Source organism: Macaca fascicularis, chromosome 9 (genome assembly GCF_037993035.2).
Source record: "Macaca fascicularis isolate 582-1 chromosome 9, T2T-MFA8v1.1".
Lineage (NCBI taxonomy): Eukaryota > Metazoa > Chordata > Mammalia > Primates > Cercopithecidae > Macaca > Macaca fascicularis.
Window position 1 is genome coordinate 103,356,921 of NC_088383.1, and position 27,052 is coordinate 103,383,972.

The 27,052-nt window shown below is 37.0% G+C and overlaps 1 protein-coding gene across 6 annotated transcripts in view; it reads left to right on the forward strand.

Moving 5' to 3' along the window:
* HELLS (helicase, lymphoid specific) overlaps nucleotides 1-23,916 on the forward strand; it is a 56,301-nt gene extending 32,385 nt beyond the window's left edge. For 3 of the 6 annotated variants that reach the window (XM_065521163.2, XM_005565993.5, XM_065521162.2), the window contains 12 exons: nucleotides 2,550-2,746; nucleotides 4,176-4,272; nucleotides 9,707-9,868; nucleotides 12,178-12,317; nucleotides 12,405-12,543; nucleotides 13,994-14,077; nucleotides 14,158-14,277; nucleotides 15,253-15,369; nucleotides 16,660-16,819; nucleotides 17,832-17,928; nucleotides 18,007-18,083; nucleotides 22,256-23,916. In XM_065521163.2, coding sequence (XP_065377235.1) covers nucleotides 2,550-2,746; nucleotides 4,176-4,272; nucleotides 9,707-9,868; nucleotides 12,178-12,317; nucleotides 12,405-12,543; nucleotides 13,994-14,077; nucleotides 14,158-14,277; nucleotides 15,253-15,369; nucleotides 16,660-16,819; nucleotides 17,832-17,928; nucleotides 18,007-18,083; nucleotides 22,256-22,350 — 1,485 coding nt within the window. In that variant the 3' untranslated portion in view covers nucleotides 22,351-23,916. Of the gene's footprint in view, nucleotides 1-2,549; nucleotides 2,747-4,175; nucleotides 4,273-5,201; nucleotides 5,337-6,786; nucleotides 7,862-7,940; nucleotides 7,974-9,706; nucleotides 9,869-12,177; nucleotides 12,318-12,404; nucleotides 12,544-13,993; nucleotides 14,078-14,157; nucleotides 14,278-15,252; nucleotides 15,370-16,659; nucleotides 16,820-17,831; nucleotides 17,929-18,006; nucleotides 18,084-22,255 lie in introns of those variants that run through there. The other 3 variants (XM_015456405.4, XM_074002237.1, XM_074002236.1) reach the window with 3 other exon arrangements.
* Nucleotides 23,917-27,052: the final 3,136 nt, after the last annotated feature.

A 27,052-nucleotide genomic window follows, 5' to 3' on the forward strand; every position in this document is an offset into this window, starting at 1 on the left:
GCCTGGTTCCTAACATGCCATGGACCCCTACAGGTCTGTGGCCTGGGGGTTGAGGACCCCTGATATAAACCATTTCTTTACAGTAAAAGTAATATATACCAATTTTTTTTTAAAGGGTAGTGTACAGGAAGATGTAAAAGCACCTGTAATTCTACCTGAGAACTACTACTTTTTTTTTTTTCCTTCCTGTTTTTGAGACGGAGTCTTGCTCTGTTGCCCAGGCTGGAGTGCAGTGGCGCGATCTTGGCTCACTGCAAGCTCTGCCTCCCAGGTTCACGCCATTCTCCTGCCTCAGCCTCCCAAGTAGCTGGGACTACAGGCACCCCCTGCACGCCCGGCTGATTTTTTTGTAATTTTAGTAGAGACGGGGTTTCACCGTGTTAGCCAGGATGTTCTCGATCTCCTGCCCTCGTGATCTGCCCACCTCAGCCTCCCAGAGAACTACTTTATACTCAATAATTATAGCTAACATGTAGGTATAATTTACACATATGATCATACTATACATTCATTTTTTTTTTGGTCCGAGACAGGGTCTCACTTTGTCACCCAGGCTGGAGTCCTGTGGCACGATCTCAGCTCACTGTAGCCTGAACCTCCTGGGCTCAAGTGATTCTTCTACCTCAGTCTCCTGAGTAGCGGGGACTACAGACGTCTGTCACCACACCTGTTTCTTGTATTTTTTTGTAGGGACAGGGTGTCTCAAGCCATCCACCTGCCTAGGCCTCACAAAGTGCTGGGAGTACAGGTGTGAGCTACTGCTTCCGGCCTGCATTCACTTTTGCAATTTGTGTTTTCTACTCAGTAATATAACATGAAGACCCTTCTAATCTGTTTTCCGTACCCGTCCTGTAATGAAATAGTTAAGCTTCCTTGTCCATTTCATTTGCTAGTGGCTAGAAACTTTTCCATTTCAGTGAGCTTATGTTATCATTTCAAGGATCTTAGCTTACTCTGAGTGTGAGGTTCCAGGGCTTTTGTTGCTGAGTGCTAGCGGAAGTGACTGAGTTCACTTGCTAATTTGGCTTTCAGATTGCTCATCATTTGTTTCCTTGTTTTTTTTTCCCTCTCACCCATTATAAAAGGATATATATACATATACATTTTTTTTTTTTTTAATTGGAGACGGAGTCTCGCTCTGTTGCCCAGGCTGGAGTGCAGTGGTGCAATCTTGGCTCACTGTAACCTCCGCCTCCCAGGTTCAAGTGATTCTCCTGTCTCAGCCTCCCAAGTAGCTGGGATTACAGGCACTCACCACCACGGGTGGCTATTTTTTGTATTTTTAGTAGAAACGGGGTTTCACCATGTTGGTCAAGCTGGCCTCGATCTCCTAACCTTCTGATTCCCCTGCCTTGGCCTCCCAAAGTGCTGGGATTACAGGCATGAGCCACCATGCCCGGCCCGATTTTTTTTTTTTTTTTGAGACAGTCTCACTCTGTCACCCAGGCTGGAGTGCAGTGGCAGGATCTCGGCTCACTGCAGCCTCCGTCTCCCTGGCTCAAGCAATTCTCCTCCCTCAGCCTCCTGAGTAGCTGGGATTACAGGCATGTGCCACCACGTCCGGCTAATTTTTGTATTTTTAGTAGAAATGGGGTTTAACCAAGTTGGCCAGGCTGGTCTCAAACTCCTGACCTCAGGTAATCTGTCTGCTTCGGCCTCCCAAAGTGCTGGGATTGCAGGCCTGAGCCACTGCGCCCGGCAAAGGATATTTTATATTTTCATCTGGCATTTTTAGATAGCTGTCTTACAGTGAGAGATAATTCAGGTTTTCCGGTTTTACCATATTGCCAGGAAAATAAATCTCTTCCTAGTTATTTTAATAAAGAAGACACAATACTATAAACTGTTTTGATTCTTTTGGGATATATAAAGCAAAATGCAAAACATTCTCTATACTCTTTCCTCAATTTGTCAGTCCCATTTTTTAAGGGTACCTATATTTTTCAGATTGTTATTTATATTTCCAGAAATACTTTGTATTTCTGTATGTTAATATAAATTAGATTAATTATAAATTTTCCTGATAAAGATACCTGAGAAATCACGGATATTAAAATGAGAAAGTTAAAACATTTTCATGATAACTTTGTGAAAGTAAATGGGTGACTTTCTGTGAAAATATAAATTGCTTAAATAAAGAAGGGAAAATTCTAGTGCTATTTGATGTTTCAGCACGTATGGAACTAATAAAAACTCAATTTTTAGTAGTCTAGCATAACATTAATATCAAAACTTGGGAAAACATTAGAAAAGAAAGCTACAACTGCGTTGACTAAGGTCTGAATAGGGAAATCTTAAATTCAGAATAGGTGGAGTTCAAGCTTTATTGCGTATTTTAGTAGATAACTCTTCCAGGAACTGAAATTATCAATTTTAGGAATCCTTGTAAGTGGATCAAATGAAAACATGATCATCTCAGTAGTTACTGAAATTACATTTGATAAAATTCAACATCCATCCTTCATAATAGATGTTTTATTTTTAGAATTCTTGTTAGAAAAATTGTGAGATCATTGTTTAAAAATCTTTTTCCTCAATTCATTTTCTAGCATTGCTATTGGAAATACTTAATAGTAGATGAAGGACACAGGATTAAGAATATGAAGTGCCGTCTAATCAGAGAGTTAAAACGATTCAATGCTGATAACAAACTTCTTTTGACTGGTACTCCCTTGCAAAACAATTTATCAGAACTTTGGTCATTGCTAAACTTTTTGTTGCCAGATGTATTTGATGACTTGAAAAGGTGGGTAAGCCAGTTATTTAATGATTTAACCTCAAAAATCTGTGCTGTTAGTTAAAATTACTTTCTTTTCAGTAACTGAATTAAAATGCCAAATATTTGGCAAGTTCTTTTTGGTATAAATTGTATGTTCTACTCCTGTCACAAATTATGTGAGAGCAGATTAAGAAAAGATTATTTAAAACTTACTTGCATTGGTTAAAGGAAGACTGCTGAATGCTACTTTAAGATAATATTTTTATAATAAGGTTCTTTTATGTGTTACCTTTGTAAAACATTTTAAGACGGATTTTTCTCATTATATCCTCATGAAACAACCAGGGACAATAGAGTTGTTAAATTATTCCCTATCTCACATAAAAGAAAACCTAGGTGTAGAGTTGTTACAAGGTAAGACTAGTTAGCCCCAGAGCCAAAGTTAAAACTGAGGTCTCCCAATGTAAACATAGTGTTTTAATTCTCGAAACTATGTTTGAATCTTAGCTTATATAATAAAATCAGAAATAAAAGTAGTTTCCAGAAAGTAATTAGTAACTTCAGAATGGAGGAGGAGGTAATGTTAACATGATCTAAAACTGATTACAACGGAAATACAACCTGGGCAAAAAAGGTAATTTATACTTGTTTTGGCATCAGTGAAGGAAGTAAGCTAATTGGATGTGGAAATATAATTTTAAATTATGGGAATTTATTTCAAATCTGGTTACTGAATGGTGTCTCAAGGTAGGCTACCTTATTGTGACTCTAGGCGCTATTATTGAAAGACAAGAATTCCAGGTACTGTGCAGACATACTGAATTACAGTGTCAAGATAGGAGTTGAGAATCTGAGTTTTTTGAACATCTTTCTGGTGATCCAAGTTTGGGAACATCTAGTCTACTGCATAAATGTTACTAGCATTTTCCACAGTTGGATGTAATGTTACCTATTATATATTATTAATCTGCATGCTCATACTTAATTGCTCATTGTAATATATATATATTTAACAGTGGGAAGGAATAAGCATGTATAATATTGTCAAGTTATGTATATGTTGAATTTTAAAATATTGTAGTGGGCCATACTTAAGACTGGTGGAGAAAATCATATGACTTTGGTTTTCAGAGATAGTTCTCACTTTTGTAAAGTAAAATTATAAATATATACCTTAATCTTATTTGATTTTTATACTATTGTATGGTTGTTAATCTATTTATAAATCAGAAAAGTGTTCCCTTTAAGCTCACAGTTCTTGATGGTTCAAAAATCCAATCAATTTATCTTTGTTGTTTGAATGTGTTCTTTTCCATTATAATTTTTAAAAATTGCACCTAAGGATTTGGTGCAACAATACTATGTTTCAGTATCACAGATTATTACCGTAAATAATCATGTATCATGTTGACATAACTGAATTTATGTGGTTAACTTAAACATTTTTCTCTTCCAGCTTTGAGTCTTGGTTTGACATCACTAGTCTTTCTGAAACTGCTGAAGATATTATTGCTAAAGAAAGAGAGCAGAATGTATTGCATATGCTGCACCAGGTTTTCTATGTTTTCTTATTCTGCTTAACCATAGGCTCAATAGAGTATAAAAGGAACTCTGGAGATCACCTGTCTAATCCTTTGTAGTGGAGATTTGAAAAATGAAGGTCCTCCTACATTTAAATGACTCCTTTGTTTTTTCTTCTCTTGAGTTTTATGACAGAACTCAAGTGCTTACCTAAGTTTTGTCCTTTTCAGATAGTATACTCATTTTACCCCAATGGTTACGGAGAAGTTTGTCAAGCACAAAACAGAAATTTGTGGTTTTTATGGAATGGTTTTTATGGAATGCTTGCCAATAATACTTTTACAATTTACATCCTTGCATGACTGCTGTCTCATCTATTTTTATTGCTTTCTGTAATCCCTACCCCATCCTACCTATCTTTAATTTAGAGAAACATTATCTTTCAAAGGTAATCTAGTCACATGAGCCTGAAAAGCTTCTCAGTTGTGGTGTAGCAATTTTATTTGAAGTCTATCATTTTTTCTGATATTAAAGTTTATACATGTTCATGAGAAAAATGTGAAGCAGGAGAGAACTGAAAAGTAAAAATATCACTTCCTCTTAAAATTGTACTTCCTAGCAGTGTATGTGGAATGATTGTGTTGTGTTATATGACAGTCCAGACTCTTTTCTGTCTTTGTGTAAACATGTGTGTTTTATCTATATTTTATGAAGAAAAAGATTGTAAAAATAAAATTCCTTAAGATATTCTTTTAAACAGTTACCAGAAGATTATTTTCCTTTTACTACATGTAGATTTAAATCAGTGGTTTTTAATAACTGCTTATTATCCCATTGTCCTGTTCTACTATAATTAATTATACCTTTATCTTCCTCTTTTCAAAATTTTCTACAATATAAACAAGGTTGTAGTATCTCTACTTAACACTACACCTTTGCCCATTACTGGCTATTTCCTTAGGAAAGAATTCCTAGAATGTATGTGTTAGAATTTACAGATGATGGCTTCTTTGAAGGCAAATTGCCCTCCAGAAAAGATTTATATGACATACGTCCATATGAAAATACTTTACTCAAGCTTCATACCAATTTTGAGGTTAGAAGTCCTTTACAGTGTGTTGCAGAGATTAAAAAGGATGATTATTGCTGAATTGAGATGTTTATAGATAGTTCCTTGTGACCATATTCCAACATATGTTGGAATAGTTATTTCTTAATGGTTTATAATAACTATGTTAAAAATAATTAATGGTCTGTATGTTGTGAAGAATTTCTTTCCCCTCCTCACTTTTTGGGATAAACTTTGTTTATGGTGTCTTTTTGTGTGTTCATGTGCACAAGTGTGTGTGTTTATATTTAAAATTTTCTTTTTTTCCTGCTGTGACTAGCCAGTGATCGAAATTTCAATGTGCCAATAGTTATAGAAGTTTTTAAATGTCCCAGTATGAATTATTGGGGTAAATGACTTATTTAGGAAGAGATGTGTTTCGACATCACATCCTCATCAGTAGTTAAATCCATATAGTGTAGCAAAGGATTAAGTTTCTCTTCTTAGGAAATTTAATTAGAGAGTCAAGACAATGAATATTTATAGAATTGGTCACTTACAGGTTACCTCACAGAGTATACAGGTAGATAGATATTCCTGAGAAATGATAATCTGCCTTTTGATTGAACATTTGTAGTGCTTGTCGTAGTTGATAATTCACTGGAATTATCCAGTGAATAATTGGAATTGAAGATAACTTCAAATTTCCATTAATACTACGATATGATAATGGACTTTTATTATATCTATCCAAATTCAACAGTTTATCAAAAATAGGGGCTGTTTTTGAATGTTCTAGCAATAAGAATATTCTGTACAATACTGTGCTTAAAATTGAGTTGATATTACTTTTATGCTTTGTCCTTTTATGTTTTAATGCATTACTGGAGGAAAAAGTTTTCATTCAAAGTGAATTCAGATTAGTTGGAGATAGTTTTAAATTGTTAGTATATTTTCTTAACTATTTTCTATATGCAAGAATTCTTTCCTTTTTTTAATGCAATGTTTGCATAGAGACGGGGTTTCACCATGTTAGCCAGAATGTTCTCCATCTCCTGACCTCGTGATCCGCCTGCCTCGGCCTCCCAAAGTGCTGGGATTACAGGCGTGAGCCACTGTGCCTGGCCGGAAGTATTTTAACATGTTTATGAAACATTTACATATTTTTCCTGATTTGCCTGTGGGCATATTTGTTTTTGGATTGATGTCTGTAGATAAAACACTGGTAATGTGTTTACTGTCTCTGTCAATAGTCTGGTAATAGTTTGTATAAACATTGCATAGTAAAAAAAATTTTTTTTTACTTTCCATTTAAAGTCATCTAAGCTTGCTACTTTTCTATTTCCGCCCCATATAGAAGGCCAAAAGCAGTATAACTTTTACAAATTATGTATTTAAAATTTTTTATTTTAAAATTGTATGTACACAGTAAGATATTTTTAAATATAAAAATTTAGAAAATAAAAAGTAAAAAGCAACACTTTCTGTTTTCCTTCTGCACTTACTTTCTTATCTCCAAAATATAACTAATAGATTTTTTTTTTTTTTGGAGACAGAGTTTCACTCTGTGCCCAGGCCTGGAGTGCAGTGGTGCGATGTTGGCTCACTGCAACCTCTGCCTCCCAGGTTCAAGCGATTTTTCCTGCCTCACCCTCCTGAGTAGCTGGGATTACAGGCATGTGCCACCACACCTGGCTAATTTTTTTGTATTTTTACTGGAGATGAGGTTTCCCCATGTTGGCCAGGCTGGTCTCAAACTTCTGACCTCAAGTGATCTGCCCGCCTCAGCCTCCCAAAGTTCTGGGATTACAGGTGGAGCCACTGCACCTGGCCAACAGATTTTTTTTTTTTTTTTTTTTTTTTTTTTGGGAGACTCTGACATCCAGGCAGGAGGAGAGTAGTGGTGCCATCGTTGGTCATTAGGTTGGTATCTGCAGCCTCCGACTCGTACTTCTGGGTTCAAGTGATCCTCCTGCCTCACCCTCCTGAGTTGCTGGAACCAAAGGTGCATGCCACCAGGTCCAGCTAATTTTTGGTCGATGGGTCTTGTATAACTCTTACTTGTTTCTGTCTGCTTAGAAAGCTTGTATACTAGGAAAAACATATAAATACTTTTTTTATACATGTGTTTCAGCGGTATGGTGTGCCCCTTCTTCTACATATTTGCCATTTCAGTTAACATCAAACTATAATATTTGTCAGTGGATGTGGTAGAAAAATATCTTGTTATTTCATGTTTTTCTTAAAGACGTGGACATGTTTTATTTTTTTTATTTTTCTGAGATGGAGTCTCGCTTCGTTGCCCATGCTGGAGTATAGTGGTGTGATCTCAGCTCACTGCAAGCTCCGCCTCCCGAGTTCACGCCGTTCTCCTGCCTCAGCCTCCCAAGTAGCTGGGACTACAGGCGCCCGCCACCACGCCTGGTTAATTTTTTCTATTTTTTAGTAGGAGACGGGGTTTCACCGTGTTACCCAAGATGGTCTCCATCTCCTGACCTTGTGATCCGTCTGCCTCGGCCTCCCAAAGTGCTGGGATTACAGGCGTGAGCCACTGCACCTGGCCGGACATGTTTGTGGGCATATTTATGAAACATTTATGTATTTTTCCTGATTTGCCTGTGGACATATTTGTTTTTGGATTGGTATCTGTAGTTACCAACACTGATGATGTGTTTACTATCTCTGGTAATAGTCTGTGATTAGCCCTATACCTGTTGGGTATTTAAATCCAGAGTCCTGAAAATGAGCTTTATTATATATGATTACTATATGTAAACCATTGTTAGTATTTAAAGGCAGGGGTATAAAGAGTATACAATTTTTTATTTTTTATTATTATTACTTTTTTTGAGTCGAAGTCTCTGTCGCCCAGGCTAGAGTGCAGTGCCACGATCTTGGTTCACTGCAACCTCCGTCTCCCAAGTTCAAGCCATTCTCCTGCCTCAGCCTCCGAGTAGCTGGGATTCTGTAATCCCCCCACCACACCTGACTAAATTTTTTGTATTTTTTTTAGTAGAGACCGGATTTCACCATGTTGGCCAGGCTAGTCTCAAACTTCTGACCTCAGGTGATCTGCCCACCTCTGCCTCCTAAACTGCTGAGATTACAGGTGTGAGCTACCGCGGCTGACCTAGAGTATACAATGATTTTAAACAAGTGTTTGTTCTCTTTTAATGACCCAAATATTTTAATAATGGCATAATTGTCTGTTGCTTCTGTGTTCTCTTTATAAATGTGATAATCGTTTGTAACCACCTCAGCTAATGAAAGAATAATTTTAAACCTGAAACTTTAGAACTTACAGAAGAAACTTGTATGTCTGCATCACTAGGTCAGCTGGCTTTTTACTGAGTAAAACCTCATTCTATTAAAAAATTTAAGTTTTTTTTAAAGTTTTTAGTTTTTTGGGTACATGGTAGGTGTATATATTTATGAGCTATATGTTTTGATATTGATACAGAAATGTAATGCATGATAATCATATCATGGAGAATGGTGTATCCATCCCCTCAAGCATTTATTATCCTTTTTTAATTTTAATTTTAATTATCCTGGATTAGTGATCCAGTTACACATGATCCAGCTATATACCTTTTTTTTTTTTTTTTTTTTTTTTTTTTTTTTTGTAGAGACAGAGTCTTGCTCTGTCACCCAGGCTGGAGTGCAGTGGCACATTCCTGGCTCACTGCAATCTCTGCCTCCCGGGTTCAAACAATTCTCTTGCCTCAGCGTCTTGAGTATCCGGGATTATAGGCACCCACCAGCAAGCCCAGCTAATTTTTGTATTTTTAGTGGAGATGGGGTTTTACCATGTTCACCAGGCTGATCTCAAACTCCTGACCCAGGTGATTCTCCTGCCTCAGCCTCCCAAAGTGCTGGGATTACAAGCGTAAGTCACTGCACCTGGCCTCCAGTTATACTCTTCCTTATATTTTAAAATGTAAGTTAAATTACTATTGACTGTAGTCACCCTTTTGTGCTACGAAATACTAGGTCTTATTATTTCTACTTTTTGTACTCATTATTAAAAAAAATTTTTTAAAATTTTTTTCATTTTTGTTTCCCCTTTTGTATGGTGCTGATAAAATCTAATTTTAAAAGTTGTGGGCTATAACTGAAACTTTAACCCTAAGAAATACAAATGCTACCTTTATATTTTTACTTTTAAAATTATTTGAGATAGATTCTTAACAGTTTTTAAGAGAAAAGTAAATTCTAAAATGCTGCGGACAAATACTGTGAGTTTACCATTTGGTCTGGTCTGGGAAAATCTCAAGAAGATATTTTCACCTTTTGAGATTTGATATTACTTATATAGGAAGTCAAAAGATACGGTAAAGGAGTATATGGGGACAGTATTCCTTGAAAAAATAAGAATGTTTAGTACTCATATTTTTCTGTTCATGTTTTAATTTTAGATTTTAACACCTTTCTTATTGAGAAGACTGAAGTCTGATGTTGCTCTTGAAGTTCCTCCTAAACGAGAAGTAGTTGTTTATGCTCCCCTTTCAAAGAAGCAGGAGATCTTTTATACAGCCATTGTGAACCGTACAATTGCAAACATGTTTGGATCCAGTGAGGTATAGTGGTTTTGAAGTGTATTGTAAAGGAAACTTGACATAAAATTTCTCTTTTTTCCCTTTTTTTTTGAGACAAGATGTTGCTTTGTCACCCAGGCTGGAGTGCAGTGGCACAATCGCTGCTCACTGCAGCCTTTACCTACCTGGCTAATTTTTTTTGTAGAAACTGGCTTTTTGCCATGTTTCCCAGGTTGGTCTCAGACTCCTGGGCTTAAGCAGTCCGCCCACCTTGGCCTCCCAGAGTGCTGGGGTTACTGGTGTTAGCAATTGTGCCTGGCCTAAATTCCAGTTTTAATGGCCCCTTGTTTATTTTCAGGACGTGGGTGAATTTGTATCTGGGGTATAAGGCATAAGGCCAAGTGGCAAAAGTTGTTTCCTAGTATCTGCAGTCCTGCTAAAATGTAAGTGATAATCCTTGTATTAATTACTTTGCAGTCATCTGGAATACTTATTAAAAATTTAGGCCTGGCCGGGCGCGGTGGCTCACGCCTGTAATCCCAGCACTTTGGGAGGCCGAGGCGGGCGGATCACAAGGTCAGGAGATCGAGACCACGGTGAAACCCCGTCTCTACTAAAAATACAAAAAATTAGCCGGGCGCGGTTGTGGGCGCCTGTAGTCCCAGCTACTCGGGAGGCTGAGGCAGGAGAATGGTGTGAACCCGGGAGGCGGAGCTTGCAGTGAGCCGAGATCGCGCCACTGCACTCCAGCCTGGGCGACAGAGCGAGACTCCGTCTCAAAAAAAAAAAAAAAAAAAAAAAAAAAAAAAAAAAAAAAAAAATTTAGGCCTGGCACAGTGGCTCATGCCTGTAATCTCAGCACTTTGGGAGGCCGATGCGGGCAGATCACCTGAGGTCGGGAGTTTGAGACCAGCCTGACCAACATGGAGAAACCCTGTCTCTACTAAAAACACAAAATTAGCTGGGCGTGGTGGCACATACCTGTAATCCCAGCTACTCAGGAAGGCAGAGGCAGGACAATCGCTTGAACCCGGGAGGTGGAGGTTGGAGATGGAGGTTGCGGTGAGCCGAGATTGCACCATTGTACTCCAGCCTGGGCAAGAAGAGCGAAAATCCGTCTCAAAAAAAATAAATAAAATAAAAATTTAGATTTCCGTGCAGATTAACTCTAAACGCTTTCTGGGAATGAACTTGGAAATTCATTTTTAACAAGCACACAGTTATTTGAGAATCCCTGTACTAAGGACTTGGCAACTAGACTAATCTCCAAATATACAGCATCCAAAATCTGAGTTGCTCCAAAATTTGAAACTTTGTGAGTGCTGATACGACACTCAAAGGAAATGCTTATTGGAGCATTTCTGTTTTCCCGTTAGGGATGTTCAACCTGTACAGTTTCCTTGCTGAAGGTTATTGAGAACCAAAAGGATTAATAATCACTTTGATGATTATTATCACCCACCATATTATGGGAGATAGAGGTAGGATGTTATTATCATTTAACTCAAGGAGACCCTTAAGTTTTGTTTAACTGTCCAGATTTTTTATTGTCGACTATGGACCTATAGATTTTCTTTTCAAAATGTTTATTGTCATGCATTTTTAAACAATAGAACCACCAGACTCTCTTCTCCCCTCTTTTTTTTTGTTTTTCTTTGAGACAGAGTCTTGCTCTGTTGCCCAGGCTGGAGTGTAGTGGCATGATCTTGGCTCACTGCAAGCTCCGCCTCCCGGGTTCACGCCATTCTCTTGCCTCAGCCTCCCAAGTAGCTGGGACTACAGGCACCCGCCACTATGGCTGGCTATGTTTTTCTATTTTTTTAGTAGAGATGGGATTTCACCATGTTAGCCAGGATGGTCTCAATCTCCTGACCCAGGTGATTCACCCGCGTTGGCCTCCCAAAGTGCTGGGATTACAGGTGTGAGCCACCGAGCCCGGCCTCTTCTCTCTTTTTAATAATTAATTATAATTAAAGGAAAGGTCTAGCTATTTACAAATTTACATTATTTGTCTGTTAATGAGCAATTTCATGCAGTGTTAACCAGTCTGAAGAAATATCCTCTGTAGTGCAAATTTCTGGAGCCGTATTTCATCTTTAAGGTATTGAATCCTTTTGTGTAAGTTCAAAGTAGTTTTATTCGCCCTTCATTTTTCCCTATTGAGATACGAAGGCCCTTCCTCTTACTTTCAGATATTATCGTCCATGTTAAAATTAAACTAATTTCCTACAACATTTGTATTTGTCTATAGATTGTCATTGTGTACATAAAGTATGCCTTAATTTGTTTACATTTAGAACCTAAGGATATAGCTTTATAAACTGGCTTTCCTTTAATTCGTTCCCTTTCAGAAAGAAACAGTTGAGTTAAGCCCTACTGGTCGACCAAAACGACGAACTAGAAAATCAATAAATTACAGCAAAATAGATGACTTCCCTAATGAATTGGAAAAATTGATCAGTCAGATACAGCCAGAGGTGGACCGAGAAAGGTTTGAATTTGAAAATGAATTTAAGTATTCTTTAAACTGGGACCATTTTTTGTGTTTCTCATGTATATGCATTATTTGTTTTGGTAGAACTGTTGTGGAAGTGAATATCCCTGTAGAATCTGAAGTTAATCTGAAGCTGCAGAATATAATGATGCTACTTCGTAAATGTTGCAATCATCCGTATTTGATTGAGTATCCTATAGACCCTGTTACACAAGAGTTTAAGGTGAATACTATTTAATTCTAATTTACTGTTTTGATTTATATTACTTTATATTGGTGGAAAATGTTACTTTGTTTTGATTATAATTATTAAAAATAAGTATGGTGCTATTTGTCATTAAGATTGTAATCCTTCAGTAAGCTAAGACAATCTTCTCTCCGAAATTTCAGAGAACCTTTTCAGGGTTAGAGAAATGGTCACTTTCTATGAGCAATTAGTTTTTTTTATTTTTTTATTTTTTATAGAGACAGGGTCTTGCTGTGTTTCTCAGTCTGGTCTCAAACTCCTGATTTCTCAGGCAGTCCTGCCTCAGCCTCCCAGAGTGCTAGGATTACAGGCAAGAACCACCATGCCTGGCCTCTATGCAACTAATATTTTTATTTACATGTTTTATGTGAACAGCTAATAATTCTAAATTTAGTAATTGATTTGTACTCTGCATATTTACTTGCTATATTTTAGAGAGAGTGGTCATCTTTTCACTGTTTCTTTTATTATTAATATGTGGCTTATCAAAATCAGCCTTGTTGCTCATTACTTAAAGATCAACAGATAGCCATAGAATAAAACTAATTTTTATTTGGAGGTTTTCACATTAAATAAATGAAGTTGCTTTCTTCGGTAGTTGATAGAAAGATAGCATAATATTAATAGAAATCAATTCTTAGTAACCCTCAATAACCCTTGTTTTGAAGTAGTTTACAATAGACTTTTCCACTTCTGGCAATATTGACATTTTGGGCCAGATAATTCTTTCTTAGGAGGTAATGTTCCGTGCACTTAGAACATTTAGCAGCATCCCTGTCTTCTACCCGTTAGATGCCAATAGTATTCACTTTCCTCAGTTATGACAACTAAAAAGTTTGCTGCCACCACCAAATATACCCTGGAGATCGGTGGAGGGCAAAATTGTCCCCATTTGAGAGGTGCACTGCTTTACATCTTTATAAGAAAGAAGACAAAACTTTCCCACTCAGATGGAAGTAGCTCTCTCATGAAGTCATTTCACCAGAAGGTGAAAGAGTGTTTATCCACAGTATTTGGATTACTTATCAGCTCCTGTATTTTCTCTAATTTCTGGTAAGAATTCTAGCAGTAGTTTACCTATACATTTAGTTGGAAATAATTTAATTATAAAGAATAAGCCTGAGTATGTACCCATTGAGTTTGACATAATTGTTCTCTTTCACAACGTCTTGGAGGGAGGATTATTGAGGTTAGATCAAAGTTATATTTGTATTTTATTTTGTTTTTGTGAAGTTGCTGGTTTTACGTTCTAGAGTACGTCTTTGAGTAATAACTATCTTCTGATTTACAAAGATTGAATAACAGGTCAGTTTTTAAGTTTTTTAAGTGACTTGGCATTGAAAATTGAACTTTCCAAATGGCTTTTGTTTTAACAAAGCAAATGACATTTTTCTCTCAATTTTTTCTCTCTTTGCCCATTTTTAAGATCGATGAAGAATTGGTAACAAATTCTGGGAAATTCTTAATTTTGGATCGAATGCTACCAGAACTAAAAAAAAGAGGTCACAAGGTGATACTTTTGATTGGAATTTTGGATTGTTCAATTATTTTTTTATTAATTGTTATAAATATTAAGATGTTTTATTTCAGGTGCTGCTTTTTTCACAAATGACAAGCATGTTGGACATTTTGATGGATTACTGCCATCTCAGAGATTTCAACTTCAGCAGGCTTGATGGGTCCATGTCTTACTCAGAGAGAGAAAAAAACGTAAGACTACTTATGTCATACATCCCAAACGATTCTTTTATAATTCCTATCTTGATTTCTGAAGTAATATTCTGAATAGACCCACAAATTGATAAAAAGATACAAATGACCAGAAACCCTGTGGTTTTATCAAAAACAAACATTTTGATTTAGTACTAAGAAGTCTTAATTTTTGATTCAAGTATATATATCTTCTGGCACAATCTTAATAATATCCTACTTAACCATCACTGTAAGAATATTGGGATAGTAGGAAATTTTTTGTCTTTTTGCCCTGTTCTTAACTTTCTCTTGTGAAAATATCAACTGTATGGCAGAGTTGAAAAGAAAAAAAGCAACTGTAAATCCGCCTACAATCTGCTGCTAACATTTGACTATACCTTTTTAAAAACACGTTTCCTGTAATAGCAGCGTTGCTGTATCCATTCAACATTTAATCCTGGTTTTTTTGGTGCATTTTAAAATAAATTATAGATGATACTACCCTTTTCTGTAATAACTTCAGCATATTTTATCTTTTGGGGTAAAATTTACATATACTGAAGCAAATAATGTATACATTTGCTGAATCTTTCTGACAAATGGCGTATGTAAATTTATACCTAATCCCTATTAAGATATAGATGTTACCATGAGCCCAGAAAGTTTCCTGTGCCCCCTTCTAGTCAGTTCACCCTCCTAGTCACCCCATGTGTAAAGACAACAACTACAATTTTTTCGTCATTTTTTGATACTAGCTTTTCTTAAACATTGTTGTGATACATGGTTTTTAACAAAATTAAGGTCTCTTTAATATAGGTGCTTGGATGATAAAAGGTAACAGCACAGATTTTGTTAACATAATTGTTTTATAGATCTGAATGATTTGTTTGGCCTCCTTTAACTCTTTAATAGTTGTAACAAAACATTTTTCTCCTTCAGTCTTGTTGGTAGATTTCTTTTAATCTGTTGTATTTACATCCTTTTTGCTTTTAGATGCACAGCTTCAACATGGATCCAGAGGTATTTATCTTCTTAGTGAGTACACGAGCTGGTGGCCTGGGCATTAATCTGACTGCAGCAGATACAGTTATCATTTATGATAGTGATTGGGTAAGTTGGATGTACAGAAAGGAATATGCTGATTATATTTCCATTTAGATTTTTTTTTTTTTTTTTGAAATGGAGTCTCAGTCTGTCGCCCAGGCTGGAGTACAGTGGCATGATCTCGGCTCACTGCGACCTTCACCTCCCGGGTTTAAGTGATTCTCTTTCCTCAGCCTCCCAAGTAGCTGGGACTACAGGTGTGCACCCCCATGCCTGGCTACTTTTTGTGTTTTTAGTAGAGACAGAGTTTCGCCATGTTGGCCAGACTTGTCTCGAGTCCTTATCTCAGGTGATCTGCCCACCTTGGCCTCCCAAAGTGCTGGCATTATAGGCTTGAGCCATCACGCCCAGCCTGCATTCTGAATTTTAAAAGATTTTTGAGATGGAATTTCGTTCTTCTTGTCCAGGCTGGAGTGCAATGGCGCAGACTCAGCTCACTGCCTGCGCCTCCTGGGTTCAAGTGATTCTCCTGCCTCAGCCTCCCAAGTAGTTGGGATAACAGGTTCCCGCCACCATGCCCAGCTAATTTTTGTATTAGAGATGGGGTTTCACCGTGTTGGCTAGGCTGGTCCCGAACTGACATCAGGTGATCCACCCTCCTCAGCCTCCCAAAGTGCTGGGATTACCAGCATTACCAGCATGAGCCACCGCGCCCAGCCATTCTGAATTTTTAATTTTTAATTGTACATGTTACAAATTTACTTATCTATTTTGAAAAGATACCCATTTTCAGCTAAGAGTTATTTCTTCATAAAGTTTTCTGCATGTTAAAATTGAATTTTTTTTTTTACTTTTGTTTTTAGAGACAGGATCTCACTTTATCACCCAGGCTTCAGTGCAGTGACACCATCACGGCTCAGTAGCCTTGACCTTTTGGGTTCAAGTGATCCTCCCACATCATCCTCTTGAGTAGCTGGGTTTATGAGTATGTGCCACCATGCCCACAAAAAATGTAAAAATTAGTGAGACCACGCCTCACTGTTTTGCCCAGGCTGGTCTTGAGCTTTTATCCTCACATGATTCTCCTGCCTTGGCCTCCCAAAATGCTGAGATTACAGAAGTGAGTCATTGTGCCCAGCCTGAAATGTTTTCTTTGGGGTATTTAAACTTTTTTGTTAATATTGCCAAGGATCCGTGGAATGATAATTTTATCTATGAAGCCACTCTGGAAGTTTAAATTAAGACACCACTATTTAGAAGTTCGTGACTACATTATTCATGTTGAGTTTATCCACATGAGTTTACGTTAATTTTAAGCTAATACCGTTAAATGTTATTTTTCTTTTTAACTTTAAGAACCCCCAGTCGGATCTTCAGGCCCAGGATAGATGCCATAGAATTGGTCAGACAAAGCCAGTTGTTGTTTATCGCCTGGTTACAGCAAATACTGTTGATCAGAAAATTGTGGAAAGAGCAGCTGCTAAAAGGAAACTGGAAAAGCTGATCATCCATAAAAGTAAATAACACGTAGTGCTTTATTGTTTAAATTGTACATTATGTGTTGTGGATTTTTGTAATTGTTTTTATTTTCTTTATGAAATGTTACAGCCTGGGCTGGGTGCTGTGTCTCACACCTATAATCCCAGCACTTTGGGATGCCGAGGTGGGTGGATCACGAGGTCTGTTTAAGACACTGTTTAACTTTTTTACCCAGGTTGTTCTTGAACACCTGGACTCAAGTGATCATCCTGCCTCAGCCTCTCCAAGTGTTGGGGTTATAGATGTGAGCCACTGTGCTCAGCCTTATTGTCAGTTTTTTAGTAGATTAATTTTGTAGAAAATTTTGAAGGGATTTTTTTAATGCTGACATTTTTCAGTTATTACATATATAAAGCAAAATGCACAGATATTAAATGTACAGGTTAATGAAGTTAGACCAGATGTATGTACTCATACGTAACTATCATCCAGATCAGGGTAGCATTTTCATCATCCAAGAAATTTTCTTTGTTCACCCTTTCCTGTAATTCCTATGCTCCGCTTAACATCACTAGGAAGCAACCAGTATTCTGATTTTTTTCACATTGTTGAGTCTTTTCTTTGTTTAGCTGTTTCGTTGAATATATTTTTTTAGAGTCATCTGTGTTGTTTTTAGTAGAATTTTTTTTTAAATTGGTGAATAGTTAGTTTTTTCCATTCCCTTGTTGGTCGACATTTAAATTATTTCTAGATTCTGGTTATTATGAATAAGCTGGTCCTGTACAAGTCTTTGTGGACATATGCATTTTTTGGTCCTTCATCTTAGGGAGGGTGTGTGTTTAACTACTGGAAACTACCAACCTTTTCCAAAGTGGACGTACCATTTTCCACTCCTACCAGCAAAGCCTGAGAGTTTTATTTGCTTTTATTCTTTATCAACACTTGTTTTTTGCCATCCTTCTTAATGCAAGCCATTGTGATTGGTTTGTAATATGTTGTGTTGTAGTTTTAAAAGGAATTTTAATGTTTTTAATTTCTCTTTTTTTTAGATCATTTCAAAGGTGGTCAGTCTGGATTAAATCTGTCTAAGAATTTCTTAGATCCTAAGGAATTAATGGAATTATTAAAATCTAGAGATTATGAAAGGTGAGTTTTTAATTTTAGAAAGATTTAATTTGTAGCTTTGAATTATTCACATATACTTGAATATTTTGTTTTCTATAGGGAAATAAAAGGATCAAGAGAGAAGGTCATTAGTGATAAAGATCTAGAGTTGTTGTTAGATCGAAGTGATCTTATTGGTAAGTATCATTCTTTTTCTTAATGGAAACTTCGAAACATATAGATAATTAGCATAATATAATGAACCCCTTTTATAATTCATTCAGCCACACATATCTAATCTTGTTTTATTGTCATTTTTCTTCTCAGAGTATTAAAATCAAATCTCAGACATAATGACATTTTGCCCATAAATGTCATTGTCTTTAACTTTTTCCGTAATTCAGATATTTTCTGTAAACTGGTAAATAACACTTTTGTAAATATATTAAAGTTCCTGTCTTAGTTAAGAATACCAGTGCTTTGTTTTCGTATTTTTCATCATACCAGGAGGCACATCATGTCTGGGTTTCTTATTTCCAGTGAGCTAAGATTAATCAAGATAATATTACAAAATGTCTTGTCAGCCTTCATCCTTTATTTAATATGATGGTTTAGTTTAGTTTAGGTTAGTTCAGTTCAGTTCAGTTTATTTTTGGAGACGGAGTCTCACTCTGTTGCCCAGGCTGGAGTGCACTGACACAATCTCAGCTCACTGCAACCTCAGCCTCCTGGGTTCTAGCAATTCTCCTGCCTCAGCCTCCCCAGTAGCTAGTATTACAGTCGCCTACCAGCACGCCTGGCTAAGTTTTGTATTTTTAGTAGAGACAGGGTTTCGCCATGTTGACCAGGCTGGTCTTGAACTCCTGACCTCAGGTGATCTGCCCACCTCAACCTCCCAAAGCACTGGGATTACAGGCGTGAGCCACTGCGCCTAGCCTAACATGATTTTTAGTATCCTTTAAAAATGGTTTATTAGAACCATTATTAACTAAATCATTACAAAGTGATGATTTTCTTGTTCTGTTATTCTTTTATTAGCTGGGTTATTTAAGAACTTTCCCTTACAGTTTTCCTGAGATAGAAGAGAGGCAGGATATATTGCTTCTTTTTTTCATCAGTTTTTAGAATACCACCTTATGATCTGACACCTATAGTGATGACCATGGATTATTTTGAAAACAAAACAGTTTCTTATTCTCTGTGGCCTTTCTCTTCACTTTCTTGCTTTGGTATCTTCTGAAGAGCAAAATTTTTATATTTTGATGAATTCCAGTTTTAACGAATTTTTTCTGTCACTCATAAATTTTGTGTCGTGTCTAATTACTCTTTTCTTAATTCAAGGTGTTGATATTTTCTTTTAACAGTTTTATAGTTTTTGCTCTTACATTTAGGTCTATGATCTATTTTCAGTGAATTTTCATCTTTTTGCATGTTAATATCCATTTGTTAGAAGTTGTTCCTTTTTTTGTTGGATTGCCTTGTCATCCTTGATGAAAATCATTTGATCATAAATACAAGGTTTTACTTCTGTATTCTCAATTCTGTTCCATTGATCTCTGTGGTATTCCTATGCCAGTATTGCACTGATTTAATTAAGGTAGCTTTATGGGAAGTGTACTTTCTCTGGTTTTGTTCTTTTTCAAGATTGTTTTAGATATTCTGGATTATTTGCATGTTTATTTGAATTTTAACTTTGAAATGGTTTAGGGAGAAATATGAGAAATACAACATTATGGTCAAATCTTAAATATATTAAAAAACAACATTATATGAGGTATGTAAGGGCTGTTTAACATCTGATAATATTAATACAATCCATATTAATTAAATAATGGAGAACTAGATGATCACCTAATTAGATACCAAAACCCAACTTGTCATCTTCATAATTTTTTTGGTTTGAGACAAGGTCTCGTTCTACCACGGAGGCTGGAGTTCAGTGGTGTGATCATGGCTTACTGCAACTTTAACCTGCTGGGGGCAGTCAATCCCTACACCTCAGCCTTCGGAGTTAATGGTACTGCAGGTGTGATTACTACACCCTGCTGATTCTGTTTTGTGTATTTTGCCATGTTGCTCAAGATGGTCTCACACTCCTGGGCTCAAGTGATCTGTCTCCCTCGGCCTCCTAAAGTGCTGGCATTATCGAAATTGCTTTTATTTGCAAGTTTTCTGGTTTGATTATCTTCATTGGAAGTCCAAGGGAATCCAGAATTTTTTAAAACAGAATTTAAGAAGATTGCTGGCCGGGTGCGGTGGCTCAAGCCTGTAATCCCAGCACTTTGGGAGGCCGAGACGGGCGGATCACGAGGTCAGGAGATCGAGACCATCCTGGCTAACACGGTGAAACCCCGTCTCTACTAAAAAAAATACAAAAAACTAGCCGGGCGAGGTGGCGGGCGCCTGTAGTCCCAGCTACTGGGGAGGCTGAGGCAGGAGAATGGCGTGAACCCAGGAGGCGGAGCTTGCAGTGAGCTGAGATCCGGCCACTGCACTCTAGCCTGGGCGACAGAGCGAGACTCCGTCTCAAAAAAAAAAAAAAAAAAAACAAAAAGAAGATTGCTTATTAATAATATGTGTAACAGCAGTAATTGTTCAATAACGAGGGTTTTTACAACAGCTACAAAACTACCATGCCTACAATTAAAGTTTAAAAGTTTTTAACACGTTTATGTAAGGACAGAATTATGCAACATTGAAAGACATTAATAGAAAGACTGAGTAAACATACAGATTTAGCTGTATTTGTGGATATGAATGGTTACTACAAAGTATAAGTCAGTGTTCCCCAAAACTAACTTATATTCTTGAATTTTTCTTCTAATTAAAATCCTAGAATGACGACCGGGTGCGGTGGCTCACGCCTATAATCCTAGCACTTTGGGAGGCTGAGGCAGGTGGATCGCCTGAGCTCAGGAGTTCGAGACCAGCCTGGGCAACACGGTGAAGCCCTGTCTCTACTAAAATAGAAAAAATTAGCCGGGCATGGAGGCATGTGCCTGTAATCCCAGCTACTCGGAAGGCTGAGGCAGGAGAATTGCTAGAACGTGGGAGGTGGAGGTTGCAGTGAACGGAGATTGTGCCACTGCACTCCAGCCTGGGTGACAGAGTGAGACTCTGTCTCTTAAAAAAAAAAAAAAAAAAAAAAAAAAATCCCAGAATGACTTTTTGTAAGACAGACTGTTAAAATTTATATGAAAGAGTAGTAAAGGGCCAGAACCAAGACAGTTTTGAAAAACAAGGTATTCTATACCGGGTATAAAGTCTTATTAAAAATTAAATAGTCATAATAATCAGATGGTAGAATTAGCACATGGTGTGATACATTGGCTAGAAGTACAATATGGTGAATCTAGAAGGGCAACTTTCGTGAAAAGCTGGTAAATGTCAAATGGAATTTCATACCACTGATAGGAAATTCCAATTAATCAATAGATGATCTGGGGAAATAGTAATTAATAGGGGAAAAATTAACTTAGATTCTCCTCACCTCACAATACACTTACAGACTTCAGATTGAGCAATCCATGTGTTCAAAACCTAAATATTAAAGGTAGAATTTAACCAAAAATATAGGAAAATATATTTATGATTTTAGAATTAGAAAATAATTCTTCATAATACAGAAATCACAAATTATATGATAGGTTTCATAGATTTTAATTACATTAATAGGAAGGACTACTATAAAACAGATGCCACCATAAAGAGATAAGAGAGAAGCCACAAATAATATTTGCAACATATAACAAGAAGTGTTTAGGATATGCAAGTAAATACAAGTTGATAATAAAAATGGATAATATAAGAGCAGGCTGTTACCAAGAGAGAAAGAAATGTCTAATGAACATACAAGGATGATTAGAAATCAGTAATACAAATTAAAATCAGAGATTTCATTTCACAGCTGTCATGTTGATAAAAATTTAGGAGACTTCATATTGTCATTGATTCAAAATGTTTCTCAAGGTAAGCTTTTCATACTGTGTTTTCAGCTTTTAAATGAACCATAAATGGGCCTCTTTTTAAAACATTTCTGAAAGCATGATTCAAATTGATGTTGTTTATTGCTCTTTAACTTGTTTATCTTACCTTAAATTCAGCAAAAGAGATTTTGACTAGCAAACTGATGCTTTAGATTGTATGCTCCCAAGAGGCTGATTCTAGTTGTTGTATTAAGAATAGGGTACCTTTTTGCTTTCACTGCTATTAAATCTTGGTGATTAAGGAAGATAGTACCCTATATTACTGTGAGTTTTGTAATTTTGGATAGATGACTCACTTCTGATAACATTATATTGGATGTTTCTTTTACTATTTCTTCTTCTTATACTTCTAAAATGTACCTGTTTTAATATTTTTCCCTTAGATCAAATGAATGCTTCAGGACCAATTAAAGAGAAGATGGGGATATTCAAGATACTAGAAAATTCTGAAGATTCCAGTCCTGAATGTTTGTTTTAAACTGGAGCTCAAAAATAGATTTTATGTTTACATCTAGTGATTTCCCTGTATTGGGTTTGAAATACTGATTGTCCACTTCACCTTTTTTATTATATCAGTTGACATGTAACTAGTACTATGCGTACTTAAATAGATGGTAATTTTCTGAGCCTTACCAAGAACAAAGAAGTACCCATATTAAGTTTAGATTTTCAGTTAATTTTTGAGACTGAGTAGTATTCTTGGATACAGGCCGATGTGTACTTAACTACTTCCAGATTTATACAGTCTTCCTGTGGAAGTTTAGTAAATGTCTTTTTCCCTCCTTTCTTCTAGTAATGCAGTTTATGGGTACTTCAGTTATGAAGTAGGCTTTTCATGGGGAGAGATTGGGATTATGCTCTCTGTTGTTTAAGACATTGTTTGATTTTAGAGTCTATTTCTGTGAGATAGTTTACCAAATAAATGTTCCTTATAAGATGATCTCATTAAATTATTTTTTCAGGAATAGCTTAGGTGCAATAATAGCAAAAGACTTGACTGTCGGTAGGATTTGATTATTTTGCTTTCTTGGTTTCATTCACTAGTACTATAGGAGTGTGTCATATAAAAGATTTCAAGTGGACGTTCTGTTAGCACAAGAGAAGTTTCTGAATGAAACTTTAGGGCGTTGACAAATGACTAGAAATTGGAAATGGTAGTATATCGTGCAAAACAAGACAGATCCTGAAAATTTATAGTGGTTAACTAGAACCAAATAGAAGAGAACAGGCCTTAGGAGTATGTAAGTAATGCAAAATCCGTAATAGAACAGCATAAAGGCCAAAAGGGGTACAATTTAGACCCTGTGTGAAAGGATATCAGGCAGTGAGGAAGAGAAATCCTGAATGTACCCTGGAGAGGGGACATACTCCATGAGCCATACATTTCTGTGCTGGTGTTTATGTCATGGAAAAGTATTGCTGTTGCCATCCATATTCAAATGTAGATCAGATGATCTGTTTGGGATAATGAAACTGTCACTTAAGAAAAACTTAAATTGTTTTTTTCCTGTGTCCTGTTTGCACAGGTCTTTTTTCTTTAAAAGTTTTATTTCAGTAGTTTTGGGTTACAGGTGGAAAGTTTTGGTTATATGAATAAGTTCTTTGGTGGTGAAGAAAAACTTCAGGTAGAACATTTGGTTAAATAAAAGACTATAGAGCGGGTTTATTTGTTTTGTAAGTGAAAATGTTAACCCGTCACATAAGCATGCTGACCTAGGCTTGCTTGAAACTCGTGATCTTGTCCTTAGCGACCCAGTCTTTTCTGTTACATTGTCCTAAATGACTGATTTCATAGTTTTACTCTGTCATTGCATGTCTCATATCTTCTCCCTCTCACTTTGCTCCCTATTGCCCTGAGAAAATAGACACAATCAGAAAAGAATCTTTAAAAGTTGTCACCATTGCATCTGTAAACCTAGCATCTATGCCCATCTGTCCTTTATTATATACTATGGATATATTGTTTGTCCTAGCTTGAGCCAATTGCAATGTCTCATTTCTTTCATACCAAAACTCCTTGAAAAAGAATTCTATTATCGCAAAACTCCTTGCCTGTATTCATTGTTTTTAGTTTGTTCTGTTTTTTTTCTGAACCAATTCCAATCAGATATTCATTTCCATTGGAGCCGTTTTTTTTTTTAAGGTCTCGTGACGTCAGTGAATTCATTTTACTTGTTCTATTAGCAGCATATCATACAGTTGTTTACTCTTCTCCATTAAAACACTTACTTTATTTGGCTCCTAGCAAACATATTTGCCTGCTTTTTCTTCCTATTTCTCTTGACTCTTTTCTCAGTTTCCTTTGCTGTTTCCTTTTCTGTCCTCTAAATATTGGAATATCCTAAGCCTAGTTTGGGATTCCCTTGATGGTCTTCATTTCTTTAATAGGAGCTGTGCTGATGACTCAAATTTGTATCTCCAACCAGAACCTTTCTCCTGAATTCCAGATTCACGTATCCAACTGTTTACTAGGTGCTTGATAACTATATCTGTACTTTTCATCTTGTTTAATCCGAATTTACTTCTTTTGCATTTTCCTTAGTTCAATAAATGACAACTTTATTCTTCCAGTTGTTTAAACCAAAAATCTTGTCTTCTTTTTCTTCCCTCACATTTCACATTTCACATCTGATTCTAAAGGAAATCTCGTTGTCTATACTTTTTCTTTTTTTTTTTTTTCCTTTTTTTGAGTCTCGCTCTGTTGCCCAGGCTGGAGTGCAGTGGTGCAGTCTCGGCTCACTGCAACCTCTGTGTCCTGGGTTCAAGCGATTATCCTGCCTCAGCCTCCTGAGTAGTTGGGGTTATAGGCGCATGCCACCATGCCTGGCTAATTTTTATATTTTTAGTAGAGACTAGGTTTCACCGTGTTGGTCAGGCTGGTCTCAAACTCCTGACCTTGTGATCTGCCCACCTTGGCCTCCCAAAGTGCTAGGATTATAGGCATGAGGCACCGCATCTGGCATTTTTTTTTGCATCTGGCATTTTTTTTTTTTTTTTAATAGAATCTCAGTTCGTCACCTGGGCTGGAATACAGTGGCGTGATCTTGGCTCACTGCAACATCTGGCTCCCGGATTCAAGTGATTCTCATGCCTCGGCCTCCCGAGTAACCGGGACTAGAGGTGTGCGCCACCACGCCTGGCTAATTTTCTTATTTTTAGTAGAAACGTTTCACCATGTTGGCCAGGCTGGTCTCGAACTCCTCACCTCAAGTGATCCATCTGCCTCAGACTAAGTGCAGGGATTACAGGCGTGAGCCATTGCGCCCAGCCTACTTTCTATAAATATCATCCTGTCCGCGCCCCCCGCCCCCCCCACCTCCCGTACCCTGCATAGTCTGTTTCATTTGATTCTTCCCTTAGTTTGGTGTTTTGTTTTGATGTGTCTTCTTTAGATGCCTTGGGATCATTTACTGTTCCTCATATTTAAGAGCAAATGCTTAAAAGTTCTTAGAAATACCTTCTTGAAAAGCCTGCATTCCTACCATCTCTCACCACTTCAACATGAAATAATGATCCCTTACATCTTTTTAGTGTAGTTATATAATAATTTTTGATTGACTCAGTTTTATTATGGCTCTGTAAGTATTATTAAAGCTTTAGATAAGCCATGGAATATGCTATGGTTTTTTCATTCTTGTGCAGCTTTTTTTTTCCTCCTTGAAGTTAATACTTACTTTTTTTTTTAACCTATCAGTAATTTATATCTAATTTCTCTGGAAGTATAAACCTCTTATTATATTAAAACAGATCTCGTGATTCAGTAATAAACCTCCCCCTCCAAATATATCCCATCATCTCTACTCCCTGGAACATTCTTCTAGTTTGGACTGTAGAACTGATTCCATCTGCAACCTTCGTTTACCATCCTGTTGGGTATTCCTGTTGGCTGTTTCATGTTTTGGAACTACTGTTTGCTGCGTCTCACTTTTGTTTTCTTTTTTTTTCCTTTAAGATGGAGGTGCACTCTTGCTGCCCAGGCTGGAGTGCAGTGGCTCGATCTCGGCTCACTGCAACCTCTGCCTCCCGGGTTTAGGCTATTCTCCTGCCTCAGCCTCCTGAGTAGCTGGAATTGCAAGTGCCTGCCACCATGCCCAGCTAATTTTTGTATTTTTAGTAGAGACGGTTTCACCATGTTGGCCAGGCTGGTCTCGAACTCCTGACCTCAGGTGATCCACCATCCTCGGCCTCCCAAAGTGCTGATATTACAGGTGTGAACCACCGCTCCTGGCTGGATCTCACTTTTTTTCCTCCTTGGTTTACTCCTTCATTTTGATGGATTGTATTTCTTGTGTTTTCCTGAGAAAAGGATTCAAGAGAAATGAATATTTTGAGAACTCAGAGAAAATCTGGATGTATTTTTGTTGAATTCCTACATTTAATGGATAGTAGTTTTGGTTTGAGATTTTAGATTAGGAATTACTGTCTTCTCAGAATTTTGAAAGTTACTGTGTTGTCTCAGAACTTCCAGTGTTGTGGGAGAGAAAATTAATGATACTCTTTTTTTTTTTTTTTTTGGAGACAGGGTCTCATTCTGTCACCCAGGCCTAAATACAGCTCACTGCAGCCTTGACCTCTCAGGCTCCAGTGATCCTCCAGCCTCAGCCACCAGTTTAGTTTGGACCACAGCCATGCACCAAATTCCCTGCTAAGTTTTTAATTTTTCTGTGGAGACAGGGTCTTGCCATTTTGCCCAGGCTGGTCCTGAACTCCTGGGCTCAAGAAATTCCCTGCCGCTTGGCCTCCTAAAGGGCTGGGATTACAGGTGTGAGCTCCTGCACCTGGCCCCCGAATGCCCCCTAATGCCACTTTGATTTCCAGTCTGTTGAATGTTGGGAGAATCTGCCTTTTGTTAATGTGAGCTTCTAATGTTTGTCTTTTGTATTCTAAATTAATAATATGTGTCCTTGATATGGGTCTTTTTTTTTTTTTCTTTTTTTTCAAAGAGACTTCTGCTATGTTGCACAGACTTGATTTGAATTCCTGGTGTCAAGTTATCTCCTTCTCAGTCACTAGAGTAATGTGGACTACAGACATGTGACACCATGCCCATCTTTATGTTGTGTATCTTATTTTTGTTTTGTTTTACTCTTGAAAAAGCTCAGGCTGAAAATCTGTCTTTTAATTCATGGGAATTTTTTAGAATGACTTCTTGGAGGCTTTTGTCTTTTCAATGTGTGATC